This window comes from Choristoneura fumiferana, chromosome 26, assembly GCF_025370935.1.
Source record: "Choristoneura fumiferana chromosome 26, NRCan_CFum_1, whole genome shotgun sequence".
NCBI lineage: Eukaryota > Metazoa > Arthropoda > Insecta > Lepidoptera > Tortricidae > Choristoneura > Choristoneura fumiferana.
The window spans coordinates 10,818,868-10,832,069 of NC_133497.1; the positions used below are offsets into that span (position 1 = coordinate 10,818,868).

Below are 13,202 nucleotides of genomic sequence, written 5' to 3' on the forward strand. Positions count from 1 at the left end.
ACACGCCGTTGACATGTTGTAGTCCGTGTCCGATACGTTCCTACTACGGTCATAGTATGATACGGCGTAGTTGGCAGAGACCTTAATTGGTTCACGACTAAAACATTCCTCGCAACACATCCTCACATTTCTCTGGTGGAAACACAGCCTTAGGTGGACAAGGAAAAAAACAAGTGTCGCGCATACAGAATTGTCTTTTGTGTTTGTTTGGGTAGTGCACGCGCGTTGAAACACTCGCTACACTCGCTAGACTCACGCGGCAGCGCTCGCCGTCCAGCCGCGAGTCGAGCGCGATGGAGCGCAGGCTCTCGCTGCACGGCACGAGTTTGCTGACGTCGAGCCGCGCTGTCTGCGCGCGCCGCGACACGCACCACTGGTACACGTGTACGCCTGCGTTGAAACACTCGCTACACTCAGTCTCGCTCTTACTATTCAAAATTATATAAATATCATGGGGCAATTGAGGTTGTCTATTTTTTGACAATGTATGTATGTAGGTATAAATAAACAAACACGATTGACAAACGTTGAGATATATGTACTCGTACAAAGAAGAACTTTTTTTTTATTCGATTGGATGGCAAACGAGCAAATGGCTCTCCTGATGGTAAGAGATCACCACCGCCCATAAACATCTAAACCCAGGGCGTAGCCGTATTGCAGATGCTTGCCACACCAGCACTGCTGCTTCACGGCAGGATTAGCGAGCAAGATGGTGGTAGCCAAAATTGATGACGCCATTTTTTCCGCATTTTCATAGGTTTAGTTAAATTTGACATAAGAAAGGCATTCGACTCTGTTGAGTACAATCTACTTCCTAATACAAATCATTTTGCCTTTCTAGCAAATTTAAAAAGGTTGGTTAAAGAGTTATATAATAGATAGAAGTTAACAAATTCACGACATTTTCTAAAAGCATGGAATTACTATCAGTGAAATCAAAAAGTAAATGTAATGACGAAGGTGTCTCGCCGGGAAGTATACTAGGTCCTCTAGTTTATCTTGATATAGGAAGCATGGGACTCACCGGGCTCACAATAAACCACGACGAAAGGCTCGTCGTCGCCGGCAGCCAGCAGGGTCACGCGGGAGGGCACAGGGAGGGCGTCCGCCCCCACCACCCCCGCCGCCCCCACTGAGTACGTGTACAGCCCGTCGCCGCCCGCCCACACCTCAAACCTGACCAAGTAACATCCAAAATACTCATTTTATAAATGCGAAAGTGACTGCCATGTAAATTACAAAGTCGTTACTATGAGTTCTTTTTTTTTTTTACACAGTTTTTTCTCATTTACTTCAGATACAAAACTAATGTTCACCACTCGCTGTCCATGGTGCCCAAAATCAACGATACCATAGGGACGTATGCAGTACGATATCGCCGATAGTTGCTTATCGATTCCTCAACATTGACATTAGTTTAGTACCCTTGAGGCGTGGGCACGGCGGTCAAACAGCTCAATTCCGCCGCAGTCCCCAGCTCGGTCAATACGAAGCCGCCCTCCGCCTCCGCTTCCGCGTCCGCGCCCGCCTCCACCCGCTCCGAGCGGACCAGGAACAACCTACAACAGAAACGTACATTAGTAATTTTTAATCCTTGTTTTTGTTTATTTTAAATCAATGACGTTGGGTAGGACCTTCATAGAAAAGCTGTAACTTGGCACAAAATAATACCTGTTTGAAGACTGAAATCTCAATTTAAAATCTGTATGTTCGTTGTAGGTGATAGGACCTTGTCAAAGTCTGTCCGGATCGCTACCACCACTCACTAATCTTACAAACTACTTACAAGCAAGCAGCAGTGATTGTTGCTGTATTCCGGCGTGAAGAGTCGCTAACGTTATTGCCACATGGGGTAGTCTCCTCGCTGTGTTGCTACAGCTACCTCCCACTGCAAGTTGCCTCCCACTACAAGCCAGTCTATCATATTGCCCCCTACCACAAGCTACCCCCCCTCCCCCGCGCAAGCTGCCCTCCACTGCAAGCCGCCCCAATCCACACCCCCACACGGCTCTATTGCCACCCACCCTCACTACTATCTAGCCCCGACGGCAAGCAGACCGCTACAGCACTCCCCCCAATACTCGCCTGCCACACTGCAGCGCCAGGGCCACTCTTTGCAACGCCGGCAGCGGCTGCAGGGCGGTCACGGGGCTCGGGGCGCCGCCCACGGAATCCTGCACTTTAGCAGTCCACAGCAGGGCGCAGGTCGACGCGCTGAAGACAAACACAGAATGCTACATAAACAAGAGAGAGAGAGAGGTCTTGGCCCCCCGCTCTGGGTCGTTTCTGGTGCAAAGGTTGTATATCACGGTACGCGGTAAGTGTAGTAGACTTCTATGCGCCTGCGTCATAATGCGAGGCCGCTTATTCGACTGACTGTACTTTGTATTTTAAATGGCTATTTTTTTTTAAACAAGTACGCTCACTTTTGATAGAGTGGTTGTGGTCATCGGTTGATGATCAGCAGTGAACCTTCATGACAACTTAATGACAACTATTTTCCCAAAATAGTGTGGTAGTGTCCCCTTGCTTTCCGCGCCACATAGATGTATACTACATCTCTGTGGCTCGTATTTGGCAAGAGAGCGCTGCCAACTCTCATATCGAAGGGGTTATGTTCTAGCACACTTAGAATCACAATTGTTTTTACCACTTCTCTGTCACACAGATAGTGAATGCGATAGCTAACGTCACGTCATACGGCCTCAGGCCTTAGGCTGCTCGTAGACGTCCGTCGTTTTCACCGTACAAGTACAACGGACCGTTTTTTTTGTCGGGCTTCCGGTGTTGTATGGCTTACAATGGATGTGTGTACATGCACCGGAAACTTGTCCAGCGACGAAGCCATACAACATGCCAAAAAACGGTTCGTTGTCCGGTGAAAACAACGGACGTCTACAAGCAGCTTTAGTCATACAACAGATAAAAAAACACGTATAAAAAGGAGAGGGGTTGTTTATAGTGTAAGAATGTTTGTGACTCACTCGTACACGCAGACGCGACCGCCGCTGTCGCCGGCCCAGACGGAGTTGCCCACCCGACATAGCGCCGTCACCGTGGCCGGCACGGAACCGTCTGACAAACAACACAAAGTTACACATGCCTCGCTCAAACTTAGCTGTTTTACACGTGTTGTCGTAGAGTATCGAGTCAATTGGTTTAAAATATCAAAGACACTAGTTTAAGTATATATAGCGAGGTTCCAAATCCGTACTGAACCCTCGTGGGAACTACAGCCTAAGCTCTCTCACTATGACATTTTAGTGATGAAATTTTAATTTGTACATCTTTTCAATATATGATGGATGACCAGATGAAAAAGGAAGATCAGCGCCGTTCGCAAGACCGATAGTTTACTGATTTGGTAGCCATTTTGTGACGTGCATTTTTATTTTATTTTTTCTTATGTCGTCACGAATAAATGGTTTATATCTTTCTTCAAATGGTCTCGTTGATATTACCTGCGGGTACTCTAACAGTGTGCTGTTGAGTCAGATGGTGTTCAGTACACAGCAGCGTGTGCACTCGGTCGGGCTCCCCCCCTCCGTACCACACCTCCCACCCGCTGTCACCATCGTCTGCAAGAGGTTTGTTTTGTTAGAAGTGAGCGCTTCCGTTGGTGCCGTGACGAGGATCACACAATAAAGGTGGCAAGCAGTTTCATTTTAATCAGAATCACATTTGAAACTGTCCAAAGGCTGTATTGTCTAATGCTCTGACATTCGCGATAGCATTCTGTTATGTATTCAAGCAGTCCAGGTATTGGGACACGTACTAAGGAAAGATCGATAGAAACAACGTATTCGTTAGGCTGTTTAATCCAGACTGAGGAACCACCCACACATTGACAAGAATGTATGTGTATTATGCAGTTACCCACATGACACATTCATCATCTCTTTTTACTCTCAACTTATACCATGTGACAGAAAGAATTAGTGAAAACGATTATGATTGCAAAAGCGTTAGAAAATAAGGCCTCTGGATAATGAGATCATGGTGACAGTTTTGTTGGTTGTTACCACAGGCCTATTTGTCCAACATACTTGGAAATAAAGTAGTAGTAGCAGAAAGTAGAAAGAGATGGAGAACACGGCTTTAGGATACTGAGATCATGATGACGGATTCTCGCGTAAGTAAAACGGGGTTACTTTCAATTACAGAGGTACTTTGGGAAACAGTTTTTACGCCATGTCCTTATTTTTTAGACCATCTGTGGCAGTGAAATATCTACCTTCAAGAATTACCTAACTTTCTACTTCATTTGCTCAGTCGAGGTATGAATATTTGCGTTTTTAAAACCATTTTAAATCTATCAAAGTAGCCCCGAAATTTTCTTAAAGTAACCCCAGTTTACCGTAGTGGCTGTGACCAGGATACTGACCAGTGACGCCGCGCAGGCTAACAGCGCAGGCGGCGCCGACAGCCCGCGCGGCCGCGGCGTCCAGCAGCGCCGTGAACTCTGGCGCGGCCGCGGCGGACACCAGCGCCGCCGCCGACGGCCGCAGCTCGGGCGCACCGCGCCAGCAGCGACGCATGGTCTCGAGGATGCTGCACGGGTACTGGAGGTCCTGGCTCATCAAATTATATAAATGAACAATGAAAAACAGCATTAAACCAAAAAAAAACATAATTCTCGTGTTATATGTACAGGTAGTGCCACAAGAATTGTAGTGAATGATTACACACACACAGCTACAAAAATAACTAATTGCATAAAAGGAGACTGAATAAAATGAATGAGTTAATGTCAAAATCCTGGTGTTAGTACATGACATGTTCTTGCGTGCGTGACCTCAATTCTAGTGGCACTGCCTGTATCTTGCGTATGACGTGGCTGTGACGTACCCGCGGTGTGAGCGAGGGCCGCGCTCCGTCCAGGATGGCTTCCTTGACTGCTTCGTGACCCTCGAACGGCTGCCGAAGAGTTACGATCTCGTACAGCAGCATTCCGAACGAGAAACAATCAACCTGTCCAAATGAAAACAAAAACATGTTAAAACTAACTTCGAAAACCTGAAAAATAATAATAATACAAATTTTTATTCACCATCACCACAGACCATCACAAACCAAAAATACAATACAAGACAGATAACATTATAAAGTGAGGCAAAATGGACATGAGACTCAGCGAGGTCGCTGTTTTCAGTCTCCAACCAAACTAAAAACTAACTTAAGTAGTCTACTTACTACGGTAGGTACGGTATTTACGAAAGCTCTCTGTTTAGAACTGTGCATATATCTTATAGCGGTATAATATTTATTTCATGGTTAATGTAAAGAAGCCGTGGTGGCCTAGTGGTTTGACCTATCGCCTCTCAAGCAGAGGGTCGTGGGTTCAAACTCCAGCTCGCACCTCTGAGTTTTTCGAAATTCATGTGCGGAATTACATTTGAAATTTACCACAAGCTTTGCGGTGAAGGAAAACATCGTGAGGAAACCTGCACAAACCTGCGAAGCGATTCAATGGTGCGTGCAAAGTTCCCTAAGAACTATGGCCCAACCTCTTGTTCTGAGAGGAGGCCTGTGCCCAGCAGTGGGACGTATATAGGCTGGGATGAATGTAACCATCGTTGCTGAACATACTATTTCTGCTTGTTTTTGCTTCTCTAAGAATTATTCTAAATTCATCATAATAGCTGGCCCAGCGACATCCCACTTCTTGGCACAACTCATGAAAAGAAAGAAAGAAAGAATAAATCTATTTACGTAAATTCAGCACAACAAAAAGAAATAAAATTACAGCTAAAACAGACAATTGTGCCGAAAGAAGTAAAAAGGGCCATACTCAGCGTATTGCTACAGCAAGCCTCAGCCCCTCCATGACCCTAATTACCTCCCCCCTGGATCCTCCGTAAGACCGGAGGGGGCGAGAGACCGACCTTCTCGTTATACTCCTGCTCGCCGTTGTACCGCATGATCTCTGGCGCCATGAACCCCTCGGTGCCGCCGAAACCCTTCGAGCCCGACAGCGGCGCGAGCCGGCTGATGCCTGCATAAAAAACAACTCTTTTAGTACAGTCACCTGCGATAATATCTCGAAGCATGCAAAAATATCTATTGAGTATCTAGGAATATTGTGTGTCTTCTGTGTAAGTGAATAAAATGTCTTCTTTCTTTCTTTTCTTTTAAATAGTCGGTTCAAATTTTTATGAAAGCTTTATTATGTTAGATATTGTTGCTTGAAGTTGAAAAGCTCCCGGAAGGTTCCCGGAAGTTAACTTCTGGCACATACAATGTGTCACCCTTTGGACACTGAATCAGTATTTTCTCCGTTTTTTTTTACAGGTTGGGTAACCTGAAAGGTCTTATTTACTTCATTTTAGTTTTAAAATTTTCGTAATATCTTCGTTGGTTACAGTGGCATTTGGTATGAGGCATTGTAAATAGGTTAGAAAAAACCTAATCAACATGTCCCGTTAATGTTTGTCCAGAGGGCCACACTTGTTTGTTGGTCCCCGCCCCCGCCCCCGCGGCCCTCACCGTAGTCGCCCAGCTTGACGCGGACGGGCACGGGCGCGGCGCTCAGCTCGGCCGCCGCGGCAGCCGCTACGCTCGGCATCTCCCACACCAGCACGTTCTCAGACTGTACACACACACGCACACATCGTGAATATTATGCTATGCCAATACTTTTTAGTATATTTTGAAGGTCAATCAACTTTTAAGTGTTATTCTGTCAAGTGTTGCTACAAAAAAATAGTGTAACAAATTACGATTAGCAGTTACTACAACTATGGATTCACCTTGAGGTCCCGGTACAGAACGCGCTTATCGTGCAAATACTCGAGCGCACGCGCAAGTTGCAGCGCGAGGGCGCGTGCTGCGCGTGCGCCAATGCGCGCGCCGCAGCCCGCGTACGTCCGCAAGATATTGTCCAGCGCACCCTGCAGTATATTATAATCCATTTAGAACAGGGATTCCCAACCCAGTACCCTATACGCCTTTAACACATTTATTTATTCATTGATATACCAACAGTGTTTACACAGAAAATTACATTAGATAAATAAAAATATAAAAGTGTCCCCCACAACTGGGCGCGCCCTCCTAGATGGGAATCTCTAATTTAGAACATATCGTTGAGTTTCGCCAGTAGCGACATCTAGTTTAATTTGTTCGAAACTCGTACGATCCGAGTGCAAACGACTGCAGGGGAAAATCGCCCTAGTGGTATCCATAAAACTTTCCACAATGCCCATTGTGTTGCATCGCCCAGTTCTTCTCACGTATATTCCTGAATTGTTTGCAATCTTGATCTACCCGCACATCTCTCACTAATTCCCATTTTCAAAGCGTATAATAAATGCCGTTTAGAAATGATAATAACTATGAAAGTTGAAGAAATATTTTCGACGAGTCAGGATAATGGACCACAATGTAATGTTGACAAATTTAGAAGATGACAAAAAACAAAAATATTGACTAGATGGTCGCTCCCGTTAGTCATTAATATGTTGGGGTACGTTACCGCTAGTGAGCAGTACTCATTGGTGTGTTACCGCTACCGCTACCGCTACGCTAGCCGGTACCTGAGGGGCGTGCTGTAACAGCAGGGCCAGCGGCGCGGCGCAGACGGCGCGCAGGCGCAGCACGTGCGGGTGGCGCAGCACGCGCAGCACGGCCAGCTCCTGCCGCAGGCCGCAGTACGCGCGGCACGCGCCCGCCGTCGGGGACCGCTCCCAGCGCGCCAGCGCCACCTAACAGAACACCCGGTTACGAGGACCAAACTAATATCTTCACTACTATATCATAGACTTGTGCTATAAAATTCTTTAATGTTTTACTACACAACTATTTATTTTACTTCTTGTTTATTTTTTAAGCATAAGAATTAGGTCACTAGTATCTCGGAGAAATCAAATTGATTTGGTCTTGTTGTATGTTTTCTTAAAGTTTACGGAAATCAAAAATAACACAGTGTTTTATGGTAGCGCTGGGAAACTCGAGCTTAACAGGTGGCATTCATTTTGGCCCGCCACACTGTACATCCGGCTCGCAGGACCAACCTTATAGGCGTGGTGGTGCTGCGCGCGAGGCGGCGGCACGGGCTGCAACGCTTTGACCGCGACGGCAGCGGCTTGCGGCCGGGCACGCGCCAGGCGCCCGCCAGCACGGTCCCGAAGGCGCCGCGCCCCGCCACAGACTCCAGCGTGATGTGCTCCCAGCGCGCGCGCTGTTCTTCCTCCACGTCCAACAATAGCTGGGAAAAAGCAAGTTTACCTCACGATTAGGAACAGTTTACTGGGAGACCTCAAGTCGGACGTGCTTATCAAAGTTCTGACTGGACATGTTTTGCTCAACAAACACCTATAAAATCTATGCTCATGCACATAAAAACTAGCTTTTAACTGTCTACAATGATGATGATTGTATTGTCAGTGTGCGTTACCGCGTCTGGCGCGGCGTGCTGCAGCGGAACGTCGCCGTGCACGGGACACACGATGTTCTGCCCGGTGCAGGCAGCCAGCAGACACTGCTCTACGGTCCAGCCGTGCACGCACGTTGCCGACTCGCTGGGCGAGCTCAGCGCGCCCTCCACTGAACCGATGCGCGACGACGCTGGAAAAAAACGTTAATATAAAAATTTCCAACCATTCACCACACCACACCAGTTTTTAAACCAACTTTTCCATTCAAGCATAACGTAAGCCCCAAACGGGGGTGGGGGATGCTTAGCTTGTTTTGATGATATGGAGCACGGGAGGGCCTGGATGTTGATGACGTCATTAACATAAATAAAAAAATTATGTCTTAATAGATTAATAAATGGTATGTACGTGAAAATACTTTATGATCCTAAAAATTGGCCACTTTTGTATTCTTAATGATTATAACAAAAAAAACAATAACCAAACCCGAACAACTTAAAAAACACCACTGTTTACCGTAGCATGAGCGGGAGAGCGGAAGGGGTTGTAAACTTTCCTTACTTTTGCCGACTTTTTCCTTGGAGTGGGAAGTTAAAATTTACTAAAATTTTGCTTACATAATACTTGAACGTCCTTTGACTTCACAGCAATGACGGTCGTAGTTATGGTACGTAGTTACCTGCGGAGTCTGCGCCCACGCCGCTGTCCTGGTCGGAGGCGCGCGACTCCTGCGAGCCACGCCCCCCGCGGCCCCGCGCCCCTCACGCCTCTCCGCCACTTCCACGCGGCGGAAAGCCTGAAGAAAGAGTAAACAAAGAGTTAACTAGCACTGTTTTCGATCAATCGTCAACTGGGAGAGACCCCTTTAAAGGATAATGTCACCTTTATGTTGTTTGAGAGAGAGAGAGAGAGAGAGAGAGAGAGAGAGAGAGAGAAACATTTATTTACACATTTCGATACACATCAAAATACATTAGATGGAAAAAATAAAAATAACATCGAATAAGTAGCATAAAGTGGACCCCACTCATCATAGTGTTACGGCAAGCCGCAACGCTATTTTTCAGTGGGACCCATTTAAAAACTAAAACATATAAAAACATACAACACACTATGACGACACGAACGCCAGCGGAAGGAAGTTCGCAAAGAAACTTGCAATCCGGAAATAATGGCAACACTCGATCAGTTTAACCATTTTCGAAACAGTTAAATCTCAACAAGTCAGAGCAGGACTGAAGTGTAATATGTACAATTATTTCAATAATAATGATATTGTGATGCATTATAATAATTATCGATAAACTATAAAGTACAGTGCAAAAATAAAAGAAAAATTGCTGATTAAAGACTGGGTGGGAACACAGCCCGGCCCATCGCAAACCCGTTCACGATAAGTGAAGGTACCGTCATTCTTTGCAAAAACAATTAAAAATAAACATTAACTAATATTCATAGTCTTTCTCAAATGCGCTCAATGTGATCAGTGACTGATAGTGTTACCTCAGTCAGATGGATCATTATTGGAGCAAGGTAGTTAGAAATATATGCCAAATCTAAATTGTATCCAGTGCCAGAAAGTAATTTTAATATTTTGGTTTAAAATTATGTTTTGACTAGCGCGCATGTTTGTCCTATAATATTTGAATTCAAAGTATTCATACTTACAATTTTTATTCATCATTCATGGATTCACTTTAGCACTGAAATACGGTAATGGTTGAAAATTCATAGGCTACGAAGTTAGTTATTAATGTCAAACGATTTTAGGACATTTAATAAGAAAGAAAATGAAATCTATGACAAACGTATCGTCATGGTAAATTAAATTATGGCAAATTATCAGTATGCCATATCATTTGTTGTGGAAAACAAAATTAAGGCAAATGATCATTTTTCGATGATGATTAAATTCGGATACATGAGATTTGTGCATATAGAATTCAAACAAACGATAGCGAACCAGCTGCATACCTGCGCCAGCTGGTGTTCCCTGGGCTCGGCGTCCAGGTCCCGCAGGCAGGCGCCGCACGGCACCACGCGCGTGATCAGGCAGCGCCCCTCCGACGTGTGCACGAAGCGAGTGCCTGCGCGTGCGCGGGCGCACCACAGTTGAGGTTCAGTTACACGGATAGTGGAGAATATTGATATATATTTTTTATTGAAACATATCTATATTATTTGACTAACCGAGTTGTTAAAGATTTTTTAAATATCTTAAAAAAACAATTATCGTCATCATATAAGCTATAAAAAAAAGCCAATTTTCCGACATCCCACTTCAAGCTTTAATTCAATTGATAAATAGTTTTCTTAAAATTCGCAAATTGGGATACTGTTTAATATTACCTGCGTCAATAACTCAATCTGATTAATCAGATCGACTAACCTAAACTTATCAACAACCCTTCATCCTGGTCACAGCACCACAGCAACAACTCACCCAGCGAGGGGTACCAGTCCTCGAGCAGGAGGTCCACGTGGTCGGACAGTATCGCCAGAAGACGCGCCAGCGCCTCTAGATTCGGCTCGATGCTGATGCTCTGTACAGACAGACACACTGACAAATTGCGCTTACACGGTATTATGAACGATGAGAATATTTGTATAGACAATGTGTGTTGTCTTGAAGTTATAGAAAAGAGATTTTTAGCATTCGCTGTATCCCGGATAAAGAGGTTTCTTATGTCCTACTAACTAGGGCATTGATACCGGTATTCGGTATTACCGAAAAACCGGGATACCGGTCATTTTTCCCCTCTTTTAATACCGGTATTAAAATGTACAAAACCGGTTTTTCGGTATTTTGACTTGTGCTTAAAATAGTAATAGTCGACTTTAATTTCAAACAAGAAAGCACTTTTAATAACTTGTCTTCAGACTTATGGCTTTTGAAGTTACTTACCTCTTAATCTACTTTCAAATTTCAAATTTACCGCGCACAAGTTTGCTTTGCTTATTTGTAGTGTAAGCTTTCTCGAAGTTGGACCTACCTAACTGAACCGTTTGTCCCAGGTATACATAGTCGTCAACAACTTCGAGCGCAGAGCCCCCGACTATTGCGGGAGTTCGGACAACATGGACATTAGTTAGACATGACTTTCGTCTTGCCCATGTTCATTTTTAGGCCAACTCGGTCGGAAACTGCTGAGGTCGGCGAGCATAGCACTGAAGTCTTCCATGGTCTCAGCCATGACTACAATATCGTCGGCGAATCGAAGGCGAGTGAAGTACCCGCCATTAATGTTGATGCCTCGTCCTTTCCAGTCCAGAACCTGAAAAGCATCCTCCAATGCAACGGTGAACAGTTTCGGAGCGATCACATCTCCTTGTCTGACTCCCCGCTGCAGAGGAATAGGCTTCGTGCTCTGGTCATGTAATCGGACGGACATAGTGGCGTTTTTGTACAGACACTAGATACTTCAACACTTCGATATACCGGTAGTCAACTGCACCGCTGGAGAGCCTGCATCACAGCCCAAGTCTCGATCGAATCGAAGGCTTTCTCGTAGTCCACAAATGCAAGGCAAAGGGGGAAGTTATACCCTTCGGTCTTCTGTATAACCTGCCGCAACGTACATGTGGTCTACGGTACTATAGGTTTTCGGAAGCCGGCTTGTTCGGGAGGCTGGAAATCGTCAAACCTGCTTGCGAGACGATTTGTGATGATCCTGAAAAACAGCTTGTAAACATGGCTCAGAAGTGAGATGGGTCTATAATTCTTCAGCAAGGTGTTATCACCTTTTTTGAAGATGAGCACCACCACTGTCTTCTGTTCCATGCTTTCGGTGTTCCCCTTGGTGGAGGACGGAACTAAACGGCGTCTTAAGGTCCTTAAGGACTGGTTTACCACCCGCCTTCAAGAGTTCGGCTGTAATTTCATCGTCACCCGGGGCTTTGTCATTCTTAAGCTATTTGAGGGCCATACTAATCTCGTACAGGCTGACGTCTGGGATGTCTTCGTGATAGTGTCGAGTTAATCTAGCCCTCGGGTCTTTAGCTAGACTGCTTGCTGCTAGCTGTCGTGTCGCTATCCATAAAACCTCTCGTTTTCCCCCAACAGCTCAGGTTTGGATGAAATGATTCTGCCGTCGTCGGTCTTCAACTTCATTAACCGGCTTTGACTTACAGACAGATCCCTGGTAAACACCTTAGAGCCTCTGATACGCTCAATAGCCTCTTCAATGCTATTTATTAGTATTAAATCGGCGTACATCGCGCTTCAGAGATTTTGAGATCTGCCTATTGAACTGCTGATAGGACAATTAAGCGTCACCAGAAGACTGTAGCAGCATCTCACGCCTCACCTCCATGAGCCTAAGGCCAGAGCGCGAGAGCTTATTGGTTCTAGTACGGCGGGTTTTGAAGAAGTTAGATCCGATCGTATGGACAGCTTCCACAAACCCGTCGTTGTAATCGTCCTCGTCGCTACCTAGGCATTCGAAATGGTTTTGAAGTTTGAGCTGAAAGCTGGTTCCGGGCGGAGCGTAGATTTCATCAGTAGAGACCTTTCAAGCTTGAACTGGATATTTAATGAGCCTCGTACAAGCGAAAATTTGGTTGGGAACTAATAATCGGTGAAACAATTTTCACCGAAGAATTAGAGAATCCAATTCCATATTATATAAGTATCAGTTAACAATTAACAACTAAAGTTTTTTATTTTAATACTTGCTCATTAAAAGGGAAGTTTACTAAATCTTGCTTTTCATGTATATTGGTTATATTTCAACAAAACAACAGACTTATACAGAAAGAAAGAAAAATAAAGGGAAAATATGGAAAATACCGAAAAATTACCGAAATACCGGGATACCGGTTTTC

The 13,202-nt window shown here is 45.1% G+C and overlaps 1 protein-coding gene across 1 annotated transcript in view; it reads right to left on the reverse strand.

Moving 5' to 3' along the window:
* Lrrk (Leucine-rich repeat kinase) overlaps positions 1–13,202 on the reverse strand; it is a 90,910-nt gene that overhangs the window by 1,408 nt on the left and 76,300 nt on the right. Inside the window, 18 exon segments of the mRNA XM_074108363.1 lie at positions 257–390; positions 1,028–1,179; positions 1,428–1,562; positions 2,089–2,217; positions 2,988–3,078; positions 3,465–3,581; positions 4,388–4,574; positions 4,852–4,974; positions 5,889–5,998; positions 6,490–6,592; positions 6,753–6,893; positions 7,539–7,706; positions 8,016–8,104; positions 8,107–8,209; positions 8,399–8,568; positions 9,058–9,118; positions 10,353–10,465; positions 10,822–10,921. Of these exon segments, the coding sequence (XP_073964464.1) occupies positions 257–390; positions 1,028–1,179; positions 1,428–1,562; positions 2,089–2,217; positions 2,988–3,078; positions 3,465–3,581; positions 4,388–4,574; positions 4,852–4,974; positions 5,889–5,998; positions 6,490–6,592; positions 6,753–6,893; positions 7,539–7,706; positions 8,016–8,104; positions 8,107–8,209; positions 8,399–8,568; positions 9,058–9,118; positions 10,353–10,465; positions 10,822–10,921 (2,226 nt within the window).